Raw genomic sequence first — 26,053 nt, 5'->3', positions numbered from 1 at the left:
ATGCTGATTTTAAATATTTAAGTTTCATCAAGTTTAGTCGTACTTATCAAAAGTTACGAGCCTGGGAAAATTTGCCCTATTTTCGAAAACAGGGGAAAATACCCCTCAAAAGTCATAGAATCTTAATGATAACAACATTTATATTAGCTGCACTCCACACTTTGTACTTGTGCATCATAGCGACCACAGACAAGAAGTGAAGCTAGGTGAAGCTGTTAACGCAACTGTGATAACAACATTTTATAATGAAGTAATATAAACCTAGTACCCCGGTTTTATAAGCCCTTGAACACTGGTAGTAACTATGCTGAAAGAGAGCTTATTAGCACTCCATTTATTTTTTTCAAACTTTTGAGTCGTTTGTATTTTTCTTCTGTAAGTCCTTAAATGTTAGTAACTACGTTGGAAGACTGTTTCCTTTTTTTTTTTACTTTTCAAGTCTCAATTTTTTTCTAATTTCTTCTTTAATTTCGTTAATTCAAATTTCTTTAATCCAAATTTCTAACTTTCTCTCTTTAAGTCCTTAAACAGTGGTTGTAATTCTTTTGAAAGGCAATTTATCTTTCTACGCTTTTAAATTCTCTCTAATCTTTTATTCAAGTCTTTAAATAGTAGTAGTAACTATATCAAAATATAGATTATTACTTCCTCGTTCTTACTTTCTTTCTTTTTAAACTTTTTCTTTTTAAACTTCTTTCTTTTTAAACTTAAATTCGACTTGTCTTTATTGCCCTACGAAAATTTCTTTCAAAAATTTATCGTATTTCCTAGAAACTGAAGTTTTTCCCACTTAATAAACTTTAATAATTTGGAAACGCACTAAAAAATAATTATTTTCTACGCTACCGTGACCACAACTTTGAATTAACAAGGAATTATAAAAATTTTCTCTACAAATCAATCTTTTGCAAAGTACCCTAAAAATATCTTCACTCCCTCTACCCTACATAGAGATCCTATGAAAAAACCCCTTCCTACTAACAAGTCAGTGGTTTGTCAATCTTACATCGAGATTAAATTCAAAGATTTGGAACAGATTTCTCATATGATTTATTTTTATTTTTTTAAATGTCAGATCCATCCTTTTTTTTATATTTTATAAAGTTGAGATGACTACACTCAAGCACTTTAACATAATACTTTATTATCACCGAAGAAGATATTTGGGAAGTGAGGGTGGGGGGGTAATACACAAAGAGTTGCTGAACTGGGATAAGTTAAAATAAGGAATACACACTTGACTACCATAAATACAATACTATTCCTTTTAGTTGGATTGTCAACATCTGAAATAAGACGTGCAATTAAATTAATACATCTTAAAGAAAGTAATAATTAGATAAATACACTGTACAGTAGCACATCTTGGCACAGCACTAATACAGTTTAAACGATAATATTTTTTACAAAGCTTGAATGTAAACCAAATAGTGCAGGAAACTAATATGAGAGAAATCTTTGGCTCCTTCAACATGACTTTTATATGATCTTAAAGGGTTTTATTAAAAACAAAAAATTAAAAACTAAAAATAAATAGGAAAATAATTTTGATTCTTCATTTTTCAACACAAACTACTTTGCTTATAGTGGCATTTTAAGTTTATGGATTTCTCATAGAACTTTTTTTTCAAATTGGCAAAGTATTTTCGCGTGACAACAGTGACGGTTTGTTTTAAGAACTCCACGGCAATGCTGGTTTCATCATATTGAAAATTGTCGTGAAGCCAAAAGGAGACCGAAGTGGACTCCAGAAAGCTTGGCGTTCCAAGAAGAAGTGTCTTTTTTTTCAAGACTAATCCATTGACAATCACACATCTTATTAAATATAGCCTCTGGAAAGTCCTTATTCTACCAGAAAAAATATGACTGACGGCAATAAGGGAGTTAATCAAAACTACAATTATCTCTTGGAGCCAAACTTTTTTTTTGGCTTAAAGTAAGCCAAAAACTCTACCTTTAACTCGACTCTTTAACGTTCTCTCTCTCTCTCTCTCTCTCTCTCTCTCTCTCTCTCTCTCTCTCTCTCTCTCTCTCCCTCTCTCTCTCTCTCTCTCTCTCTCCGAAGTCTATGCGATCATCCTTTCCATATAAACCTTATATGCCCCCAGGGCATAACTTAAAACCCTTGCCCTGAGGGTTCTTGAGGAGGGGGTTGTCGTCCTAAAAAAACGTAATAATTTCTGGACACTTCAACTACGTTGAACAAAATGGCTATCTTAAAATTTTCACTGGATGTGTTTGGTGAAATAATGGGCATTTGAGGGGGTTAGTTGCCCTTCAATCACTTTCTAGTATTAAAAGGGCACTAACCCTTTCAATTTCCAATGAAATGAATCCTTTCGAAGTGTCTACGACAACTTCTTCGATACGAAGTGAGCTGGTCTAAAACAAAGAAGCAAAAAAAAACAAAACAAATAAAACATTTTGACCACATCGCAATATGCTTAGGCAGCGCTATTGCGCTGCCTTTTATCTACGCAAGTAGGCCTACCTTAGTTTGAATAGCGTAATAGAAAAGGAATTTAAAAACTGATTAAGCCTCTTTTTCTCGGCAACAAAAGAAATTACAAGTTTTTTTACTTGCATATTAAGTTAAGGATACTTTATCTGGTAAGCTGGTAAAAGCCCTACAACAGGAAATACTTTACATTGTTACTGAATTTAATAGTAAAACTATTAACTTATGTCACACAGCCAAGTAGTTTTCGTTGACTAGCCAATTTTTTTCGTTGAGAATACCGAAGTATCGTCATGATCTTTCAACAATAATAGCATTGTATATCGAACATTCAGTTCGATATATAATGCTATATATCAGACACATATAGTTTCATACGCGATTAAAATAGATTTTGTTTGAAAAAAATCCTTCGTTAAATCTCTAATCCATTTTTCATTCATTATTATTTGATGATGTCTTGACCATGGAGCAAACTGCCGCAGATCTCAAGGACTTTATTGAATTATGTATGAGTTCAATTCATCTACATTGCTACATTCACATATTTTATATGTGTATATTTTATACTGACTGTATTTGTTTCTTCTTTTCGAAAGACCAGGTTGTATGTATGACAAAAATAATTTCTGTGACCACACTGGCTAATCAAGACAAAAGAGTAAAAAAGTGTAAAGAAGAGATGAGCGAGGATTGTTTTTTATGTGAAAATTATTTATGCAGAAATGCAATAAAATAATACAACTTGGCTCCAAAATATCGCAAAGTAAACAATCTCAGACATTATCTGTTTCATTGACAAAATGCTTTTTTTGCTTCACTTTAAACCGTCATTCACGTTTGACTGGAACGAATCCATCGAAATAAATAAATTACAACACAATACTTTCTAAAACACAAAATCAAAGTTCGTCCCCTTCACCTTTCTTCTCAGGCTTCTCAGAGCCAGCCCCGCCACAATCAATTTGGTCATCACTCCACCTACAGTTTCAATGCCCATGGTCAGGGAATTCACGTCAAGAAGGATGATATCCCCAGTCTCCTGTTCACCACTCAGAACTCCAGCCTGGACTGCAGCACCATACGCAACGGCTTCGTCGGGATTAATGCCTCGACTGGGTTCTTTGCCATTGAAAAACTCTTTAACGAGTTGCTGTATCTTGGGAATTCTAGTGGACCCGCCAACCAGGACAATTTCATCAATTTCTGTTTTTTTCATTTTGGCATCTTCCAATACCTTTTGAACTGGTTTCAGAGTGGACCTAAACAAGTCAATATTCAACTCTTCAAACTTGGCTCGGGTCAATGTTTCAGCAAAATCTTCACCTTCGAAGAATGAGTCAATTTCAATTTTAACTTGATGAGCAGAAGACAAGGCGCGCTTTGCCTTTTCAATCTCACGTCGTAGTTTTTGAACAGCGCGGTTATCTTTACGGACGTCCTTACCTTTCTTCTTCTTATACAATTTGATAAAATGTTCCATGATTCTTTGATCGAAATCTTCACCGCCCAAATGAGTGTCTCCATTCGTTGAAACTACCTCGAATACACCGTTGTCGATTGTTAACAATGAGACGTCAAATGTGCCACCACCCAGGTCAAACACAAGAATGTTCTTTTCTTCTTCTTTCTTATCAAGGCCGTATGCAATGGCAGCGGCAGTTGGTTCATTGATAATGCGCATGACTGTCAGGCCAGCAATAAAACCTGCATCTTTAGTAGCTTGTCTCTGAGCATCATTAAAATAGGCGGGTACAGTTACCACAGCGTGTGTCACTTTTTTCTCCAAATATGCCTCTACAACTTCCTTCATTTTACCAAGAATCATGGCGGATATTTCTTCAGGAGTAAAAACTTTAGTGCCTTGCTTTGTTTCCACTTGAATATGGGGTTTGCTGCTCTTCTCGATGACTTTGAATGGGAAAAGTTTTACATCACTTTGGACAGTTTTTTCGCTCCATTCACGGCCAATCAGACGTTTAGCATCAAAAACAGTGTTCTCGTGATTTGTTGTCAACTGATTCTTAGCAGCATCACCGATTAAGCGCTCACCATCTGCTGCGAAGGCAACATAAGACGGAGTGATTCGGTTACCTTGGTCATTTGGAATTATTTCAACACGACCATTCTTGAACACACCAACGCAAGAGTAAGTTGTCCCAAGATCAATACCAATAACTGTTCCAAGTTTTTTATCTTGCTTATCAGGTTTTGAAAGAGCAAAGCCAAAGAGAGTCACAAAGGACAGTAGTGTCACAAGCTTCATCTCAACCATTTATACCACAAGCCTGACCATTCTTAATATCAAGCTTATGTACAAGTGCTTTCATCTTTCATGGAAAGGTTTTAAGTCTTTTGAGTTATTCAGTTTTCTATCTTCATCCACGACACTTTTTCGCAATGATTGAAACAATATTTTTGCTGTTACAGGAATCTCAAGAATTTCAATATAAAAAAAGTTCTCAATCGATCTTACAATTTTTTTGTTCTGTCGTCATTTAATTATTGGGAAGGTAGTATTTTGGCTTTATGATATTTATGTATAGTTAGCGAATTTAGTTTTAATAGATCAGTGCCGAAACAAATAAGAGTCCAATAGGGAGAGGTCCTTTTATTAGACTGTGAAAAACAGATGTAAAAACTACTGGATATTTTGACCACATACATCATTGATCGAAATATCCAGTAACTTTTTCATGCTTTTTGCTGTATAATAAAAGGACCTCTCCTTGTGGGAACTCTTATTTTTTTCGTCATAGAAAGGCAGTTTCTTGGGAAAAATATATAGATCACATTATCTTTCTGTTTTGTTACAAATCCTACAAAGTTCCGCTTTCTTTTGTTCTTAATTGGTATTTCAGTTGCAATGAGTCAGCTTAGAATTTGATTAAAAAATTTTCACTAGGTATTTTTTTAAATTCATTTTTCACTTTTTCTTAGTAACGGAACTGAGAGGGGGATTATTCAGTGTAGGTATTTTAAAAGTCCGTTTAATGGTTCTTGATTATTGAGAAGTCAGTGCTACACTGTTGAAGGCTTCCAAGCCTATCTGTTCTAGAAGTGACACGAAGTATTTTTATTGCCATATGCACCATGCGATGGTGTTGTCCAAACAAATTTATAATAAGCCCAGATGTTATTATTAGCTTTAAAATGAGGGTCAAAATTGTTTCAATGATTTTTCTGTGCCCTGCTGACTTCGGAAATAAGAAGAAGTATGGTATACATGAACGTTAAAATCTTTTTTGGAAATTCCAGATGAAACTTAAACTTAAATTCCAGATGAAACTTAAATATTTAAAATCAGCATAAAAATACAATTCTTTTGATGTATCTATTGATATTAAAATTCCGTTTTTTTGAGACTTGAAAAGTAAAAAAAAGATGGAAACAGTCTACCAACGTAGTTACTAACATTTAAGGACTTATATAATAAAAATAAAAACGACTCAAAAGTTTGAAAAAAATAAATGGAGTGCTAATAAGCTCTCTTTCAGCATAGTTACTACCAGTGTTCAAGGGCTTATAAAACCGGGGTACTAGGTTTATATTACTTCATTATAAAATGTTGTTATCACAGTTGCGTTCACAGCTTCACCTAGCTTCACTTCTTGTCTGTGGTCGCTATGATGCACAAGTACAAAGTGTGGAGTGCAGCTAATATAAATGTTGTTATCATTAAGATTCTATGACTTTTGAGGGGTATTTTCCCCTGTTTTCGAAAATAGGGCAAATTTTCCCAGGCTCGTAACTTTTGATAAGTACGACTAAACTTGATGAAACTTAAATATTTAAAATCAGCATAAAAATACAATTCTTTTGATGTATCTCTTGATACTAAAATTCCGTTTTTTTAGTTTTGGTTACTATTGAGAAGAGTTGCTCTTACTATACAGTTCATTACCACGAACTGTTTGAAACTACCGTTGCTACCTGAAAAAATAAAATCTATTTTAAGATTTCAGATACTATTAACTATAGTTCGTCCTTTAATGTATACCGCTGCAACCTGGAACTCTTACCAGGTTGCTAGCTACCGCTGCAACCCGAATACTGTACAATTTTAATTACTATGTGCCGTAGTTTGGTCTTTACTAGGTTTTTGCTATATCCGAGGAAACTCACATACTCCACATTTATAAAGAACTATATAGAATCTTTATGTAAATTATGACGTCATTCATTAATCTTGCACATGAAAATGCAATTTTTCCTAAATATTGATTTTTAAATATTTTTTTTTGTTACAAAAGGCTCTAGATGTGGCAACATATGGCGGAAACCCTGATTTAGATTTCATTCTTTGCTATAACTTAAGAGTTGCAATCACTCTTTGCTATTATAGTATAAGGGTGTTTGACCTATTTTATATTGTATGGAATGGGAACACATAAGTGTTAAAGCATTTTGTGAAATTGTTTGTCCATGATTTGAACAAGATATTGTGCAAAAATTGATGTCTTTCGGCCTCATCGGGGCATATTTATATAGTACATAGCATCATGCGAGGAGGTCTTTGAGCCTAAGGTATTGAAACATTTTTTCCTAAGCAGTGTTCGTCTTTCCATCATCTAAATAGTTAATATACCTCTATGATCCAAGCGGCGGGGAATCTTTCTCAACATCCAATTCATTTTCTCCAGCAGTAGGACTGAAATATCCAATAGGGAAGGGTGCTGAATTATTGCCAAAGTTATTCTTTGATATAGAGTAATAATTGAACACTGATCCAGAATGAAAAAGGCTAATTCCAGTTAATAGAAATGATGGGACAACAGTGTGAGTTAATCCTAGAGAGGACCCTAAACTCTCATGGATGTTTTCTTTAGCACATTCATTCATTCATTCATAATTTTCAAAAAAGTGAAATAGCTTTATCTAATAGTTGTGGGTGGTTGTAGCAGTGCCAATGAAGCAAAATCACGTCTCATAGCAACTATATGTCTTTCTTTCTTTGCTTCTTCTTTAACTGTTTGAAGGCTCTTATCATCTGTTTTTATTTTGTTCTTTTTTTAACATTTCTTGACAGTTATTTTCAATAAAGGTCTATTGACAAATAAAACAATGGGTCTAGGATACTGTAGTAGGCTTCAGTGTAACAAATGCATCTCAGCTTTAGGTACTTTTTAGTCTCCACATCATGTAGATCCTATAAATGTCTTCATTAAAATACACAAAGTTAGTTTCTTAAAACGCTCAGTTGAGGAGTAAGTCGACCTTGTTTTTTGTTATAAAAACCATACTTGCATTGGAAAGGTTATAAAACATGACAACAGAAACTTAACGCAAAAGGGTTCTCACTGAAATTCGGCCGTCAGTACCCGGGTCAGTGTTCTGTTTTACCTAAAATCGGGGCAGCAGTTGGCTAACTTCAAGACCCAAATGAGTCTAAAGTCGGGGTAGTAACTAACTAATTCCGATACACACACACCAAAAAAAAAAAAAAAACACAAAAAACAATGGCTTCTCCCTTTATTCAAAGTACATGTTGAATCATTGTACATTCTGGGACACAAAGGTAGTCAAGCTCGGGATAGTAACTTTCTAATTCAGGTATCCTAAAATAAAGCACATCTCCCTTTGTGTAATGTAGCAGTTGATCATTACTAATTCTAGCACCTTACAAAGATAAAATAATAAAATGCATGGTTCAGTAGGACCTTCCTGTATATCATGTAGAGATAGATTATTACCGATTTAAGGACCCAAAAGAGCTAGTTAATTCCGGTATCCGAGAAAAAATAAGATAAAATGGATGGTGCGATTGTACCTCCCTGTATATTAAGTATTGGTTGGATTATTAATTGCAAATTTATTCAAGCTAGGGCCAATTCAGATAATAATCTGGTTTGCTTCCATACATATAAGACGCGTAAGTTTAACAAGTCTTATAGGTAAGACTTGGTCTCTAAACAAGTCTGTTGTGGACAGGCCTCTAAATTTAAAGAGCTGTAAGTTTAGATATTAATTATTTTTATGTGGCATTTTGTATTTATTGCTTTTTATTTTAAATAATTAGAGGATCATGACAAACTAAAGATTTGAGTCCGTCCAAAATGCCTTAATCCCCCGCCCCCCCCCCTCGTCTTTCCAATCGTATGACTTTGTTTTGTCTCTTTGGCAAAAAGTGAAGGTAGTTTGTAAACGAATAAATATACACATTTTTCTACCATATAAAAACAAAATAGCTATCACACCATCTACATTTGTGTATTGATCTTCTTGATCAGCGATACTTGCAAGTGATTTTCCAGCTGGCACCTGTACTCGACACTGGGTAGCTGACACTAATTCTTCCTGTTAGAACAGAAGAAGAAAAATTGGAACAAAAAAATTGAAAAATGGAAATTTTCGTATAGACTAATAATCTCATTCAGTTTTCTTTCGTATGTTCGAAACATCCTGCATCTTTAATTATCGTGGTTGATTTATGGCTTATCACATGATGTTTTGAACTGCCTACAGCTTGTTATATACTCCTCATGTTCGAACAAGTAACATATGCAACTTTAACTTTGCTTTAATCAGGTGTCACTTACCCTGAACCTTTCCCTTAACGAGTTCACTTTTTTTCTACTAAGAGAAACGAGGAAGAAAACATCATAGACGCAGAGTAATGCAAAAATAATGGCCCAAAGATCCATTGCACGAGTTTTTGTTCGCGCGTGAATCACGCTACATACGTTTGATTGCTACATATGTAGCAGAACAAAACGAGTTTTGCTTTGCTACGTATGGATTTCTCTTCAGGGGGCCCAATGATAGAAAAATGTTTCTTTGTAAAATTTGACTGAAAATTGCCCATCAATTTGTAAAAAACATTGTTGTTTCTTTTTTGGGGGGAGGGGAGGGGGGGGGGGTTGCGGGGCGCCCTAGGTACGTACCTGCTCTGAAACGTCCTTATGATCTGTTAAATCCATTTCGTAACTTTATTCAAGGCCAATTGCTGGTCATGCCAATCTGTGTCCTAACTCAATTAGTACGAAACCTCAAGAGCTGGATATACTTATATCAACAGTAAAACATGAAATTCTTCATGCCTTGGGATTTTCAGTAAGCCTGTATGCCTTTTATAGAGATAATGAAGGAAACCCTTTAAGCCCAAGAGGAGAAAATGGAAAGCCAGAGCTGAATCATGCGTAAGTTTAATTCTTCAATGTCGTTTGCCTTTTTTTTTAGAAAGATTCGTATCTGCTTACATAATTGGTAAATATCCGTAACTCCCAGCCAATCATACTCTGAAAACAATCGCATGACGTTACACAGTGGCCTAAAGCGAGCATTTCTCATTAAACAGATACAGTCAGTAGATTTTCAATCTTAACAAGAGTTAGCCTGCCCACCCACCCTCCCCCCTCCCCAAGATCCTAAACAAAAAATTTTAAAAGTTACGCTTTTCCGCTATGGTTCAAAGTATTTTTTTTTAAGCTAACGTTCTTTATTAGGAATTGTGAAAAATTGCATCTTACTTTAAGCCAATTACTTTCGATTCGTAAAAGAGTATTAGAAGTTTAATTTTTAATTGGGTGAGCTCCCTCCTAAGTTTCTACAATCATCCTTTCTATATGAAGCCTAATCTGAAATTTATTTATTTTAATTTAGCTGGAAATAGTCCTGTTCTTTTTATGGAAATCATCAAGCTGAAGAAAAAAATTTATTTAGAATTTTAATCACATTAAATTTTGTAATCAAGGATGTCAAAACTAAAGTAGACCCTATTAGGTCAAAGAAGTTGATCAAGCGATTCCGTCAATCGAATGACGTGTGTTCCAGTAATGCTTCGATTATGCTTCAATCAACTCTTCAATCTCGATAAAAACTCATTTTCAATTTAGTTTTCGATACTATTTGCTCTAAAATGCCGGCGAAATGCATTCTAACACAGATTTGGCCTTATCGGCGCTGCTTATTTACGATATCTAAATAGAGATAGTAGCTGAAATACATTGTCAACTAAAACGTTAGTAAAGTCCTTAAACTTGGAATAGATTAAATTGAGAGAAAGTAGAACAATGTTCTTTACCATCAAAGTATTTTTAGGCTTCAAGCTCGTCGATGGGGTGATAAAGTTATTAAGAAAATAAACCGTCCTGACTGGCTAGTTAGATCGGGGAGAGTGGCCCGTCAAGTTCAAATGGTTGTTACGCCCAGGGTTGTGGAAGAGGTGAGAAAGCACTTCGGGTGTGACGATTTAGAAGGAGCTGAACTAGAAGACCAAGGGGAAGAAGGAACTTCTTTGACTCACTGGGAGAAAAGAGTGTTTGAGGTAAGCTTCTAGTCCTTTTTTCTAGTATAGTAAGTGTATTTAGAAAGTATATAGACATATATAATGATATATTTAATGCAGGATAGATCTAGAGGAGGTTTTGAAGGTTTTCTGGTTTATAGTTGTATACGAAATAATGTATTTGTGTGCCTTAAGTTTTCAAAAATCTTGTGGGCATTTTCCTTTTCCGCTCCTCACCTAAATGCACGTATGGTTTATCTATTCTTAGGGCGAATTTGTTCAAAAAAAAACTTAGTAATTTATTTAGTAATGTATTTAATATTTTCTTAGTTTTTTTTTACATCTTTACAAGTATGTGCTTTTTGTGTGTTATTAGTTATATTGTTCGTCAAGGGTTTTAATCGACATAAACTTGACTTGGTGCTTTTTACTTAGGCATAAATGCATGTGTGACTCCCTTTTTAAACATAAGTTTGGATTCGTCTGCATTTGCTTAAGAAATCAAATATATCTCGTCTCTTTAGTTCTCATTCTAGACTTAATTGCGGGTATCAGCTGTTGCGAATTGATATGACTAATAATAAATGTCGAGAGAGGGTAGCACCCTGATGGTAGATCTTTAAAGGATATTGTCTTGAAAATGGGTTTGACGGCCTTCCAAAATGCTAGTGCGTCGTTTATTTCATAGCTATTTTGCGTAATATTTACGAATCAAGAGTTTTATGGCAGTTATGAATTTTAAGAGAAAAAATATTACAAAAAAGGGTACTGAAACATAACATGCGATTGAATCGTAATTTGCCTTCTGATATGGCTTTTTTGCCAAGTAAAAGAAGTCAAGGGGATCGAACTGGTTTTTAAAACGACAATGGATAAATGGGTTCGAATTTTCTTCTTATTGGTGAGAAATGTTATAAGATGGATGTTTTAGAAGGCAGATTCAGACAGCGATCTGAATCAGTCGTAGATTTTCCGTTGAGGTGTCTTAATCGTTAGTGAGTCATTGTGGGTGTATTTTTTAGTGTTTGCGATGATAAGTGTTTTTTTTTATGTCATTCTTCCATACTCCTCTAAGTGCATTTTTATATGCATAGAGGGTTCAAATAAATTATTATTATTGGCGAAATTACGAAATAACTTCGAAGGATTTGTCATAGTGGAGGTCCTCATTCATGCCCAGTGTGTGGAAATGGTGATACAGATATTATGCACCTCTTGGTTGTTTGCAAAGAACTGAAGGAGTAGAGGTTTAAACCCCTTAATGTATATCATAGAGATAAGATAAGTCTATGTTTGTTTAACGCATATAAAATGATAATATGGGAACGGAAACAGAGCCAATAGAGAGTTAAGCTCGAAGTGAAGGGTGCCTTTTATTAAATAAATTGCTCAATACATTAAAAGATGAAAACAACACAATTAGCGAGAAAAAACGAAGACTTAAACGGCTTAACTAGAGGAAGCTAGGATTACAGACAATTGATTAAGTAACAGAGATAACAGGGATAGGTTGGTTTGCTCAGATAGCCAACGAAAGTACGCCTAGCTTCCCATGGATAATTCTCGTTGCTGAGACGGATACGAGGATCTGAACGTTACACCAACCAGGTTCCCGAATAAAAACGGAATTCCCTTTCGCCCTTGCCACGAGCCTCGCGCTTGGCGATCAACACTTCGTATCTCTTTCGTTCAACGTTCTTCTTGTGCTACCAGGACTCTATTTTTATGCAATATTTAAGCTTATCTCGGTTTTTGACATATGATAGAAAGTGATTTGTGGGGTTTAGGGTTATTTAGCGCTTGGAATTAATTAGTTATTAATTTTTTTTTGCCTTGGCCCATCTGATTTCGATGTCAAATAGGTGTATTTATTGTGAATGAAGCAAAGACAGTACTGTGTCCATTAATGAAAATAGGTAGCTAAATAAGGTTGAAGCAAAATTGAAATTTAGAGCTTTCTGGTCCCTGAACCATGTAAACTGGACCACGCTTATTTAATGTATGAGAACAGCTTTTTTTCGGAATCAACAAAAGCCTGCAATTTCAGACCTTCCTGTCCGTCATGCCTCAGGCAGTATAAATTATTTTAATTGGCTCCCAACGTACTCTATATAGGTGTAATTGAAAATTACACCTTCCTCTGGTAGTTAACTAACCGGTACTAAGCTGGAAGTCTAATCAGCTCCTTACAGGAGCTAGCTTAAGACCATTGGATAAAAAGGTCATTTTGTGCAACATTAAAAAAAATATTACAATTAAAATTTACTTAGCACTAACTCATGGAATACTGGCGGCGGACTAAGTCGACAATTTTTATTTCTTGGTGGTACCCTTTGATAGAACCTACTTGTAAAGAGTTGTAAAAGATAAGTTTGAGGTAGCCCAGTATGTTATTTTTAAAAGGCTCATACAACACGTCAGCCTGAATTTAAGCGAAGCTTAGGATTTTCAGCAACCTACTTTTCGTGTCCATGTCATCAATGATGATGAAGAAACCCTCTAGGCCTTCTAAGGCATCTTCCATCCTCCTCTGGAACTCATCTTGCTCTGAGATGATTCCGAAGGGCATTTGCTTGAAACGATATCTTCCGTATATTGTGCTGAATGTTGTGAGGTAAGACAAATCTTCGGAGAGCGGAATTGACCAGTAACCGGAACGGGCATCAAGTTTTGTGAATATTTTCGCTCCGTATAGCTTGGAGGTGACGTCGTTTAGAGTAGGAATGGGATAGTGGGGCTGTTTGATGGACTTGTTTAGGTTCACAGGGTTTATGCACAGTCTTATGGACCTATCCTTCTTCTCAACCATAACCATCAAATTGACCCACTCTGTTGGGGTAATGACCTTTTCGATAATCCTTAGATCTTCTAGGTGACTGAGTTCTTGTTTGAGTTTATCCTGCATGACCGCGGGTACTTGTCTCGCTGGGTAGACAGTTTGAGTGGTATTGTCTATCAGGTATATGTTGCATTCTCCTTCGAGTTTCCCTATGCCTTTAAACACTTCTTTGTGCTTTTCCTTCAGGAAGGGTACTCTTGAAGATGTTGAATTTATATTCAGGACCAGCTTAATCAGGTCCAAATCAAGGCTTGAACGGTAGCCTATGATGGGGGCAGCTGAAGTTTCTACTACAAAGAATTGTTGTCTGCTGCTGAGGTTATCTTTGTAGCTGCATGATAATTTGCAGACTCCATCTACAGGAATCCTTGCTCCACAGTAGCTGGTGAGGTGCTGGCTTGTGGGTTTCACGGTGGGCTTTGGGGTGGAGAGGTCAAAGTACTTCCTTGGAATGATATTGACCTGGGTCCCTGTGTCGATTTTGAACTGAACAGGGAACTGATTGTTGATGATCAAGGGTATCGCTGCTTCGTCTTTGTTTTTGCTTTGTTTGATGGTGTACAGGAATATGGTTTCATCACTGGAGTCTGCTTGGACAGTGTCTTCTTCGACTGAATTTACTGTCTTACTTTGACAAACTCGTGTGAAATGGTTGAGCTTTTTGCAAATGGAGCATGTCTTGCCCTTTTCTGGGCAGACATGGGAGGGGGAGTATGTTCCACCACAGAAGTAGCATGGTTTGCTCTTTAAGCCACTGGCTTCCTGTTTTTTTCTGCTGCGGTTCCGGTTTGGGTAGCGTGAGATGACATCGATCTCTTGCTTTATGGGAATAGACTTAGTTCCGTGGAGCGTCTTAAGCTGTGCCTTGGTCATTTCTTGAGTTCTGGATATAATGGTTGCTGTTTCAAGTGTAAGTGCATCACCTTCAGCCAGGAGCTTCTCACGTACGTTTTGGTTTTGTATTCCGCATACTATGCGATCGCGGACCATTTCGTTTGGGTCTGAGTAAGAACATGGTTTCACTAATGTCTTGAGCTCTGTAATATATTTCTCTACACTTTCTGCCTCAGTTTGGTCTCGTTTTTGGAACAGATACCGTGCAAAAACTGTATTCTTCTTTGGTAATGCATACGCCTTAAATTTCTCAAGGTACCATTCAATTTTGTTCCGTTCCTCGTCTGCAATGGTGAAGGTGTTGAATATTTCTCGTCCTTTTGCTCCAGCCCAGATAAGTAGGTAGGCTTAGAGAGCTTTCTCTGTTTTGCCTGCCAGTGGGCCTGCAAACATCAGTTGGGCGTGCTCTTGGAAACGGTCCCATTCTTCTGCTAGGGAGCTGGCTTCCCAGTTGATTGATGGTTGTAGTACATCCATGAGATCCCACTTCCGACACTAGTATAAAGGTTTATTCACCCAGGCTACCTACAAAGAAAAGCAATATCTAAGCACAGCACAAGCATTAAAAGCACAAGCATGGGATAGGCACAACGGGGAATTAGCACAAGCATTAAGCGGGAATTAAGCGGAATGCTACACTGTAGAGCCAGTAAGCTTTAGAGCATCAGTGTAAAGGCTCATCTTATTTCTTGAAGCTTCCGGAGCAACATTAATAAAAATATTGAATGATGTTGGACCAAATATTGTTCCCTGGGGCATGCCACTGTCAACTTCTGAGAAGAATTCTTGCCCATTATCCCCAAATATCTTAACTTTCTGCTTTCTTCCTATGAGCAACTGCATCACCCATTCTACAACCTCCTAATTAATGCCAATAGCTATTAGTTTTATCTTCAGCCAGCAATAACAGACTCTATCAAATACTTTGGCTAGATCTAAAATGAGCATGTCAATTGGAGTATTACAATTTAGCAACTCAGTCATAAGTGTCTATAAGATTTGTCTCAACTGAATACCCAAATCTAAAGCCATGTTAGCTGTCTATGAGTAGTTTGTTGTCAACTAAATGTTTCGTAATTGTAATTTTCACAATTCTTCAAGAATTTTACTAACTGTTCGGGAGATACTAATGGGTTGGTAATTGGTAACATTATTATGTTAGACTGCTTTAAAAGTTATAGCTGATGACCTCTGGTTCTTAAATAAGAACCAACATCAGGAAATAATGCTGAGAGAATGTTGACCTTCGTTAGCTTGTAGGTTTGAATGGTATCACCTCTTTTTTTCCTTTACACAATTTTTGGAGCTTTCAGCCTAGCCAGTCTTGCAGGGTAAGAATGTTTGTGCATGCTAGTTACCATTTTAGTGGTATGTCTCTGCACATCTTTAATGTTTTTTTGTTTATTTAATTACAGGGAGGCTAGGGATATTGCAACTTCAAGCCTAAGTTGTATCTATGCAGAAGATTAATGAGTTTGGGATGCAAATTGTAGTTGATGCAACCATAACAACTACAGCAAAGCCCTAATGACATTTTGATCTTTCAAAGTTTTAAGGGTTGATATCCCTTCTACTGTTTTTTTATAATTTCCATTTTCTTTAAACTTGTCTTTATTTTCCATTTTTATTTCAGTTTGTTTTATTATTCATTATCTGTCCATTGGAGTAGCCTATCTGCTATCTTCTTGTTTGATGAGATTGTTCATTTCAAGCTTGTGTTATTATATTTACTTATTTTAAACAAAACAGAGTAAGCCATAGGCTTGTTTTGTTACAAAAATTATTGGAAAATACAGAAGCAGAATCATAAATGTAGCAGTCCCATAGCCCAATGCATTACAAAATAACAATAACAAAACTAGAGACAACACTTTGGATTCTAAGTAACAATGCCATTAATGTTACAGGCCAATAGGCCTTTCAATATTACAAAAATAACAACATTTCTGATAACAATATAAAACTAACTGTGCAATGATCAAAAATGACAATAAACATATGCTTCTCAAATTACAAATACTTCACAATGAACAAGGAAATAATTTTGGTAAGTTTGGAGATATCTCCATCACTGAGCTATGAATTAGGTGAGTATACCACTTAATGCTTTTATCATGCTCTTTCTGAATAGAATAGCAATTTTACTTGGAAATTCAATTTTAAGCTTAAAGATGGTACATTTTTCTTTTATTTTTGGCCAAAGAAAATGTTAAAATCAACAATTCTTAGTTCATAATATGCAGAATAATTGTAACTAACACATTTTGACTGCAAATCCACTATAATTTACTCCCACCCCCCTAATTTGCAAATATATCCCAAATTATGGATTTCCCATGTGTTCTCTGGCTTTTGATTTCATCACTGTCAATCCAATTTACAGGTTTTGGGTTTAAACAAGAGTGACACCAATGGCTTAAATTAAACATGGCAATTTTTGAAAAATACATAAAATGTTTATTAAATTGGATTGTTCTAAATCAATGCCAGTGGATTGTATAAGTTCAACAAAATGGTTATAATCATAAATAAAAGTTCAAATAGGGATAAATTCCTTTTAATAGACAGGGATAAATTTCACAAAAAAATCAGTAGTTATACACTACTGATGCATAACACAGCATAACTACTGATGATGGTCACTGCATATGTGACCAAAATATCTAGTTTTTTTGTAAAATTTATCACTGTCTATTAAAAGGATTTTATCCCTATTTGAACTTCTATTTATCGTCATGGAAAGGCAGTTTGGTCTCCGAAAATTATCTAGGCATTATATTCAAATAGTTAGTTCTTAATCAGTGTTTTAATCTTTTTGTATAGCCAAAAATAAGAGAAAAAGGTATCACATGGAGGAACCATAAAGGGCTTAAAATTAGTTTTTAAAACAATTCTTATGTTTGGAAAGAACATAAAAAACATTATATAGTAAGTTCACCTAATTCATAGCTCAGTAACTGAAATATCTCCAAACTTACCACAACTTCATAGTGCACGCTTATAGGGCACTAAGTGTGCCCTCTAATATATTTTTTTGTATAAAGTAAATATAAAGTCAATGCTATTAGAATTGTTTCTTTATTTATTTTTTCTTTTCTTATTGAGATTCCCTAGTCCTTAAATTATAGTCTGCAAAGACTTAATATAGTAAAGAAGATTAGCATAAAAAAAAATATTTATTTTCAAAATTCAGTTTTATTGTTAAAAGTCTCATTGATTCAATCTACATATCCTGAAATTTTCATGTCAATAAGAGTAAGACAGCATTTGGCCTGTTTTGGGGCTTCACAAATGAATGCGACTCATTTTATTTCAAGATAGGCTATCTGTTTTTCTTAGCTTTGATCAGCCACTCAAAGACAAATTGAATTTGGGCCTATTCTGGTGTCTTAAATCAATTTTCGCTATAGCTTTTGTCTTCATTGAGGTTCCCTTGTCTTTGTCTACATTCCTTGAAAGTCTAAGCACTGAGAATAGTCTTAACATGGGTTATCCAGGTCTTATACATAGGCTATATCCTGCATTTTTTGCATTTTTTTTTTTTGTCAATTAATTTAAAAACTTTTTCCCCAAAAAAGTCTATTAAAGGAAAGTATAGAACTCCATTAAGCCAAGAATGAGCAAAAATAAAGTAATATAATCTTCCAAGTATAAAACTGCTACAAATCACTATGAATAAATAAATGAAACTCAACACGAACAGAAATTACAATAAATGGCCAAGTCGAACTCAAAACGAGCAAAAATTGACATAAGTAGGGCTGATAACTGCCATGCCTTCTCAAGACCAGAACACAGTTTGCTTTACTGAAAAAAACAAATGACTGTGGATTATCAGTTTAATTGAAATATTCTGATATTTATTCCTTAAAGTTTTTATAATTATTTATTTATGAAAGTACGAAAAGTGAAAACATTTCAAACGTATTTTGTTTTCAGTAAAGCGGAAATTGTGTTCTGGTCTTGAGAAGGCGTGGCAGCTATCAGCCCTACTAATGTTAATTTTTGCTTGTTTTGAGCTGCTGACAAAATGGCCGTCTCAAAGTTTTGACTGAATACTTTTGGGAAATCAATGGGCTTGAGGGAAGGACTGATTGCCCTCCAATCTCTTGTTACTCTTAAAAAGGGCACCTTGTTACTCTTTAAACTTTCAATTTTGAATTGAATTAGCTCCTTTGAAAGTTTCAATGATATTTCCAATGGCCAAAGTTTCAATGGCCAAAGTTAAATAAAAGCTTTTAAAAAAGTGACTCAAAAGCTCCGGTGGCTAAAAAATTATCACCAAAGCCGCGAGTTCAAAAACTAAGATAATCCCATTTAAAGCTGGTAAAATAGCTCGCCTCTGTCCTGGGAGGCAACTAAAACGTAAAAAAAATCGTATCTACTAGGCAGACTATGAATAACGCCTTTCTGGCAAAAATAATTACACCAGGGGATATATTTCGTCATTGCCACGTCTAATGGTTGCATCTTTAACATTTGTTCGCATTTATGACATAGTTATCAAGAATCTTTTTGTAGGCTATTCTGGCAGAGAGAGTCAGTAAGGCAAAGGATGTTTAACCGCAATTTGATCCTCCTGATTTACTTTGATCCCTTTGAGGACAGCATAGAATCCAGTTTTCAGAAATTATCATGGAAGTATTAAAATGCCACCAGATACGATCTTTAGGCGCAACAATAACATGTTCAGGAGCACTTTTATTAGATCTTACAGATAAAGGACCATTGTCAGAAATATTGTTACTAGTGATTTTTCAATTTTCTGCTCAGACTGGACGACCGCAACCTATCGCTTTTGCAAACCATGATTTCCGTTTGCCAAATAAACGTTTGAAGAAATAAAGCAAATTGCAAATATGGATAAAGCGGATTAAACCGACATATAGGGGGGGGGGGAGTGGGTAGTGAGATCGTTCTGATGGACGCTCTTCCCGAAATTTTTATTCTCTCCCGGATAAAGGATTCAGAAGTATTTTTGCTATATTTATGTTGTCCGCTTAGTGCACGGATGGGACGTATTCATGTTTGGCCCTGCAAAATAGCCATGGTCTCAAAAATTACCTTATGAGCTATTGGTTAAATACCATAGTATATAGATAAATATTTTATTTTTAGGGAATTTTTCAAATAAATACAGATCATTATCTTGAGCTAAACAAAAAAAAAACAAAGTAACTCAAAGATTTTTCTGCAAAAGATGAGCTATCGGTTCCATGTTCTCCATTTGCTGAGGAGTAACCGCAGGCTGTGCCACATCTCGTCTATATTTTGCTGGTGCTGAATATGACGGGGCTGGTGCTGCATAAGCAGGTTTGGTTGTAGGGTATGCAGGAGCTGGTGCAGCGTACGTTGGTGTAGGTTTGGAATATACTGGTGCTGGAGGAGAATATGTCGGTTTGGGTGTGTAAGGAGCTTCATAGCTCTCGTCGTAAGCTGTTGCTGGATATGCTGCTTCAACTTTTGGGGGCTCATACTCAATAGTTGGGGTGTATTGGCAATTCTTGCTTTTGGGGTAGTTGTAGGGGCGTCTGGCAAGTTTCTTCCTTAGAATAGCTTTAGCAAGTTTTGGAAATAGAGTGGGAACAGCAACGACCACCGGTACAACAACAGTGTTGACAACGACGACGACAACCACAACAACGAAAGCTAGTGCCAAAGGAAGAGTTGCAACAGAAAATCAGTATTAGCAAATGAGCGGGCCAGATCTTACAAAATAAACTATATTCACTCCTGAGTATTTGCGAGGAACAAGAAACACGAAGAAAGAAGTTCTGTGATTTTTGATTATGCAGAAAGATTCAATGTACATTTTATTTATAAAATTTGGATATGTCATATAGATTGTAGGATAGAAGTTAGGCCCTCAAATTGAAAATAGATTGTTAAGCGAATCGTTTATGCTTCAAAGTCTCCAGTTCCAATGTTGCCAAACCTTTGCTTGGATTGAAGCGTCAAAATGAGCAAAAGAGCCCCTTCAAAAAACTCTCACTGTCCCTTGAAAAAACTGGAGACTTGGTTTGAGTCTCAAACTCAGTTTCAAGATTTCTAGTTCTAGCTTACATTTTTCTTGAGCACTTTACTCATATGTTTAATCATATTTAAATTTCTGATCATGGATGCCATTTTACTTAAAGCAAAGGAAAAGAATATGCATTCGAAACGAGAAAAAAGGCTAATTAGTAAGAGGATACGACCCAAAATGTGCAAGTAGTATTTTGCAAGAAGATCAAAAATCAGAACTAACTGGGATTTGATTAAAAAATCCAAAATTTAAGTTTGAGTTTGTTTACCCGATTTGATTACCAAATAAAAAAAATTGTTTTATTTGATGGACTGCCCGAGCCAGACATTCGTCGAAAAGAAACCAAGTTTTTTATTATTAGTTTAACTTACCATTTGTGCATCAGTAGGGCAAAACCGAAGTGGTGAGAGCTCGGCTGGAAAAGCCAATATTTATATTCATTTGTTCTCAAGTCTTTTCTATTAATCATATGCCCTATCTTTTGCCCGATTCTAAGACCGGTATTCCAAGTGCTATATTCAGGCAGATTCGATAATTTTGTCGCATGGATTAAATGGAGCAGAATTTTTCTTCATAAGGTCAAGAAATGGCTGTATCTAAAAAGGTTCTAGAATGCATGCGAGAAAAATACTAAAAATTGGCTTAAAGGAAATATCATTTGAGAAATGTGGTGGTCTTGGGAGTTTCCCATGGTGTCTCCTGCTTTGATTGAAAGCCCTGCCTTCCCAGGAGGCGCAAAATGTCCGTCCTTTCAAATAGGTAAATGCATATTTTAAAGCAATTTAATACACAGGTCAATGGCTACGATTTTTTACGATTTTCGATGATGGACCAACCCAGATTTCTAAGTAGGTCTAAGTTTCTCCATTTTTTTTATATATTTGATTACGGTGAAAGTTGGATATTGTTCAACTTTCAAGCATAAGATTTTTGATTGACCGTCATAATCAGGAGTTTAGGTGCTGTTTACAGTTTACTATCGGTAACAGGAAATTTGCTAAAGATAGGAGGACATAGCATCATTAGATGGGAACAAACCCAAAGGAACTAAACCCTGTGGTTCATTTATCTAATCTTCATTATTTTAGCTAGGAGGCAATAAAACGAGTTTCTCTTTTAAATTTAAAAGATATCGCTTTAAATCGATTTTGGAACAAGCTTTTTAAGTCATTTTTTCTTCTGCAATAAAAATGTTGCGTTAAGATCAAGAAGAAACCAATGCGAATAATAAGAATTGGCTTTTTTATCAACAGATGTGACCATGGTATGGTTCGGGCATGACTTTTTATCTTGATAAAGGAAAACACAGGAAAAAATGTGTAAAATCAGTACAATTCTTGTAGATCTAAGGATCCACCAGAAATAAAAGCAAAAAAGTAAAATTCGGGGGGAAACACATGGTCCCATTTCTTAGTTGCATGGATCATTGTAAAATCCTGAATAATCTAATTAGCTCAGAATCTAGATTATGTTTATATTCTATGGGTGCAGTCACTGACGTTTTTAATGGGTGGGGTAGGACCCAAATTGGAGGGGAGGGGCATAAAAACAATTGAATTCAGTGGCTGGAAAAGAAATTATTTTGCACAATTTTATTTTGTTGAGGACGCCCCCCTTCCCTATCAAATGTATGCTTGGGACAGGTCTTTGGTTTTGCGATAAAAATCAAAACTGAAATTATTGTAAGTTGGCACATGTTCCTTTTGAACCTCAAAAGTTTGAGAAAAGCAAAACAAGAGTCACACTCAAATTTCATTGAGGACCGAGGGACAGTGTAGGTGCAAATGCAAGGGGTATTATGCCGGCCTAAAATATCAAGATCAGTTAATATAACTTGCCTATTTCTTTTATTATTATTTTTGCAACCCATGAAAAAAGCAGTTCTCAGGGGGCTAATGCCGATTCCTGCAGTTCATTTACGTAACCTATAAAAAGCATTCGTTAATTATACAAGGTCTAGATTCTCTTAGAAGTTGCTCTAAAGTTTAGACAAAATCAAGTCTTAGGTAATATTCTACTTTAGGCTATCTTGGAAAGGGTTTAGGTAAATGAAACTTTCAGGGATGAGTCTACAGGCCAAAGTATGTTTTAGGAATGTATTTTAAAGTACCTACCTCCACTCCTTCTCCCTCTAGAGGGTCCTGACCTTTGAAAATCTGTGTTATAAAAATGAAACCTTGCAAAATAGATCTTCTGCTTAAATGAAGTACAACAAAATTGTTTTTGGCTTCACAACTTTGCTCAGTCTCAATTTAGAAGGTTTTAAAGATATGCAAGTACAGTTCCTAAATTTTGAAAAAAAAAACTGATATAGCTTTAGATTCTTCTCAAATAACATGAATTGCATTTCCAGAACTAAAGCCAGAGAAAAAGAAACTGATAACTGAAAATTAAGGTAAAATGTTGTTTTGTCAAAATTTCAAGAAGTATAGAGCTGTCATGTAGGCAAATTTCAGACGCTCTAGAAGGAGGAGTGGAGGTAGGTACTTCAAAATACCTTCCCGTGGCATGCTTTAGTCTGTACACCAATCCCCATTAAGTTTCATGTTCCTAACCTAACCCCTTTCCAAGATAGCCAAAAGTAGCTTAAGTAGAATTATACCCAAGTCTTAAATCAAGTTAAGAAAAAATTACGTTAGAGGGAGTTTTCTGTTGTTGAATCATACATGAAAAATACCGATTAAGTCCGGGCGATTTTGGGTCAAAGTGAAACGTATTTATATTTCTAGATCTTCTCTAACCTAAGATTTTTTTTTCTAAAAATAAAATACTGTTCAGTTTAGCATCATCGATAAGGGCCCGTAATTTGTTCTATTGAAACTTTCATCGCTCTAATTTGTAATTAATGAAAAATTCTTCGTTTAGCTTTTGTGTTGGGAGTATATATGAAATTTCCATACGTTCTAAAGGCATTTTTATTGACCGGAGGAGTCTTGAATTGTTGGGTTTCCTTGGGGGTGGGAGATCTTGGGAAATAGCCAATTTTTCAGCTTAAATTTATCAGCGTGTTGCCTCCCTGAGGTGAGGACACTGCTTATGGTCGAAAGAAGAAAACAACTGGAACAATAATTAAAATGAACTCACCGAGTAGCAACAGTGGAAGCTTCTTGTAGATTTTTGTTACAAAAAGCTCTTCTTCTTTCTCCTCTTCCACTGCCCCTTGGCCCTCTAAACCTGATAAACCTTGTGGGAACGCAAAATGCGGACCAAATCCTGGGAATGCTCCATTGAACGGAACCCTGCCAGTCGGAAATCCTCCCATAGGGAATGGAGCTAAGACACCAGCTGGAGACATCATAGAACCGGCTCCATTTGCGCCAAGTGATACTGCACCTCCTGTTTGTGAACCCATGCCTGCTGATCCACCGAGCCCTGCTGCACCACTGAGCCCTGCAGCACCCCCCGCACCAGCTGAAGCTTGTAACATTGAAGGATCCATTTCTTGATAGTGTTACTTTAACAGACAAAATTGAACTGATTTGGATTTGAAAACTCTGGATATGAAACTAACTTTTTTTTATACATTTCGTAATTGGTTTCATTGGTTATGAGGTCATTGAATTTTATCTCCTTGTTTAATAATAGGATGTCGCCCTAAAGCTCATTAATTATTTACATTTTTGGTCTCTAGTTATGCTTAGCCTATAGGATTTATTCATATTAGGATATAGGATATACTATAGGATATACTATAGGATATACTCAACAGAAGCCTGTAAAAAGAAGAAAATTTTTTCGAGCTAAGATATTTTTAACGAGTATAAAGGGTAAGGAAACAGTGCACATACAAATTTATTTAGCAAAAACAACGATAACAAAAACAACATGCAAACAAAAAATAAAAACATGCGAACAAAAGGTACTAAAAACCAGTCCCGACAAACCCGTTTTTGACGGGTTAACCGCTAAAGAGTAATACAATGATAGCGTGGTTTTTATTGCGTATACGATATTTAAACTGTTGTTTTTTGGAATTTAGAAGGGAGGAAGGTACCTAGGTTAGGTTAGGTTACGTATTTAATATATGCTATGCTTTACCATTATGTAAATCATAAAAAAAAAATCAGGCAAAAAAATTAAAAAACAACGAAAACAAAAAACCACATGCAAACAAAAAACTAAAAAACAACGATAACAATTAACCACATGCAAACCAAAAATAAGAACATGCGAACAAAAGGTACTAAAAACCAGTCCCGAGAAACCAGAATTTGACGGGTTTTCGCTATAGAGTAATATAATGATAGCGTGGCATGAACTGACTCGCAGTTGTAGTATAGTACGAGTATGACGGTACTAGACCCTTAAGGTCCAAACCGACGGTGCTGATCTCTATTTCGTAGAACTTCAGTGAGGAAGTGCAATGGGGGGGGGGGGTCCAGCCATCTTATGCTTTTACTTTTTATTACACGCAGTTTTACTTTCTGTAACCCCTCTTTTCTGCAGTAAACCTTTTTTCTTTCGTTTTTAATTTTGGTAAGGCCCATCTTGGTTAATGAATATGACTAAGAATGGCTTATTTGACGACAAGTATCGGTCCTGGCTAAGTGGTTTGTGTGCTGGGTTGGGAATTCTTTGTCCGAGGGGTGCTGGTTCGATTCCTGGCATGGGCGGGTATTTGGTTTGGGACGGGGGTCAGTGGAGTGACTCTATATAGTCGATCCAGTTCTGAATGGGTACCTGGTGAAATCTGAGAAAGGTAAATATGAAGGGTGTGCGAAAGCACAGTATGGCTGGTCCCCAACCCCACATAGCACTTCCTCGCTGAAGTTCCACGGAATGGAGATCAGCACCGCCGGTTTTGACCTTGAGGATCTAGTGCTGTATACTTTACGTACTTAACCATTATTATATTGGTTTCTTTCCATTCTTATTTGACCGAATTGACAGCTCAGAAATATATTTTGTTCCTCTGGCTAGGTTTAATATGCATATTTTGAATACCTTTCAGATCGACCAAGGATTGCCATTCTTTCTTCTTTCGGGTCTAGGCGTCTCTCCTGGGAAATTCCCCCTGGGAAAATTCCATCCTGTGGAAAATCTCCCTCCCCATTTTTCCGAACGGGTCCGATCCAAATTTTGAGCCATTTTGTTCAAAATAATGCAAAGGTCAAAGAGCCGATTCCCCAAATAACCATGCCTCCGGATTTGACAACCCCCCTTCCCGCCCCCGGGCCAAGGGCTGTAAGCTATTAAAGTTGCCCATTGTTAGGATATAAGATTTTTATCGGAAGGGTGGTCGTATAAACTTTGGAGGGGGGGGATACCTCGAAGTGTGCATTTTAGCCCCAAAACACCTAACTTGTCCTCCATCCTAACTTGAGCCTTCAGTTAAACACAGGATGAGTTGTAAGGAAGGGGTGGGCGTAGAGTTAGAAATTAATAGTTAATCCCTCTTCATTTCTGGGAATGTTTCTGGTCTACACAGTTATTACGAAAGTAAAGAGTAACATTAAACCCCAAAACTAGCACCATTCATTTTGTATAGGTGGGGATGCCCTTTTCTTATCCCCAACCTCCCCCTCGTGGTCGTATAAACCTCGGAGCATGCTCATTTGATCGAAGATTGAGAGTTCTAGTCCATTTTCGTAATTCGAAAGTGGATTGGAG

General features: G+C 36.0%; 3 protein-coding genes and 1 pseudogene across 4 annotated transcripts in view; 1 reads left to right on the top strand and 3 right to left on the bottom strand.

Annotated features, from left to right (window-relative positions):
- Positions 1 to 26,053, bottom strand: part of LOC148940283 (uncharacterized) — a 351,557-nt gene that overhangs the window by 176,264 nt on the left and 149,240 nt on the right. The gene's annotated exons all lie outside the window — the stretch shown is intronic.
- Positions 1 to 26,053, top strand: part of LOC148940287 (leishmanolysin-like peptidase) — a 44,891-nt gene that overhangs the window by 8,927 nt on the left and 9,911 nt on the right. Inside the window, exons 3-4 of the mRNA XM_089106415.1 lie at positions 9,397 to 9,597; positions 10,499 to 10,724. Of these exons, the coding sequence (XP_088962541.1) occupies positions 9,397 to 9,597; positions 10,499 to 10,724 (427 nt within the window). The remainder of the gene's footprint in view (positions 1 to 9,396; positions 9,598 to 10,498; positions 10,725 to 26,053) is intronic.
- LOC148940289 (endoplasmic reticulum chaperone BiP pseudogene) lies at positions 3,348 to 4,733 on the bottom strand (annotated as a pseudogene).
- Positions 19,522 to 23,882, bottom strand: LOC148940288 (uncharacterized). Its single transcript, XM_089106272.1, has 2 exons — positions 23,528 to 23,882; positions 19,522 to 20,085 (listed from the first exon to the last, which is right to left on the bottom strand). Exons 1-2 carry the CDS (start codon positions 23,880 to 23,882, stop codon positions 19,598 to 19,600), a joined length of 843 nt encoding a protein of 280 aa, XP_088962398.1. The 3' UTR covers positions 19,522 to 19,597.

Source organism: Artemia sp. Qi Xiang Cuo, chromosome 20 (assembly GCF_049724085.1).
Source record: "Artemia sp. Qi Xiang Cuo chromosome 20, ASM4972408v1, whole genome shotgun sequence".
In the NCBI taxonomy this organism is placed as follows: Eukaryota; Metazoa; Arthropoda; class Branchiopoda; order Anostraca; family Artemiidae; genus Artemia; species Artemia sp. Qi Xiang Cuo.
The sequence above is the reverse complement of the archived record's forward strand: the minus strand, read 5'-3'. Positions and strand labels throughout refer to the sequence as shown.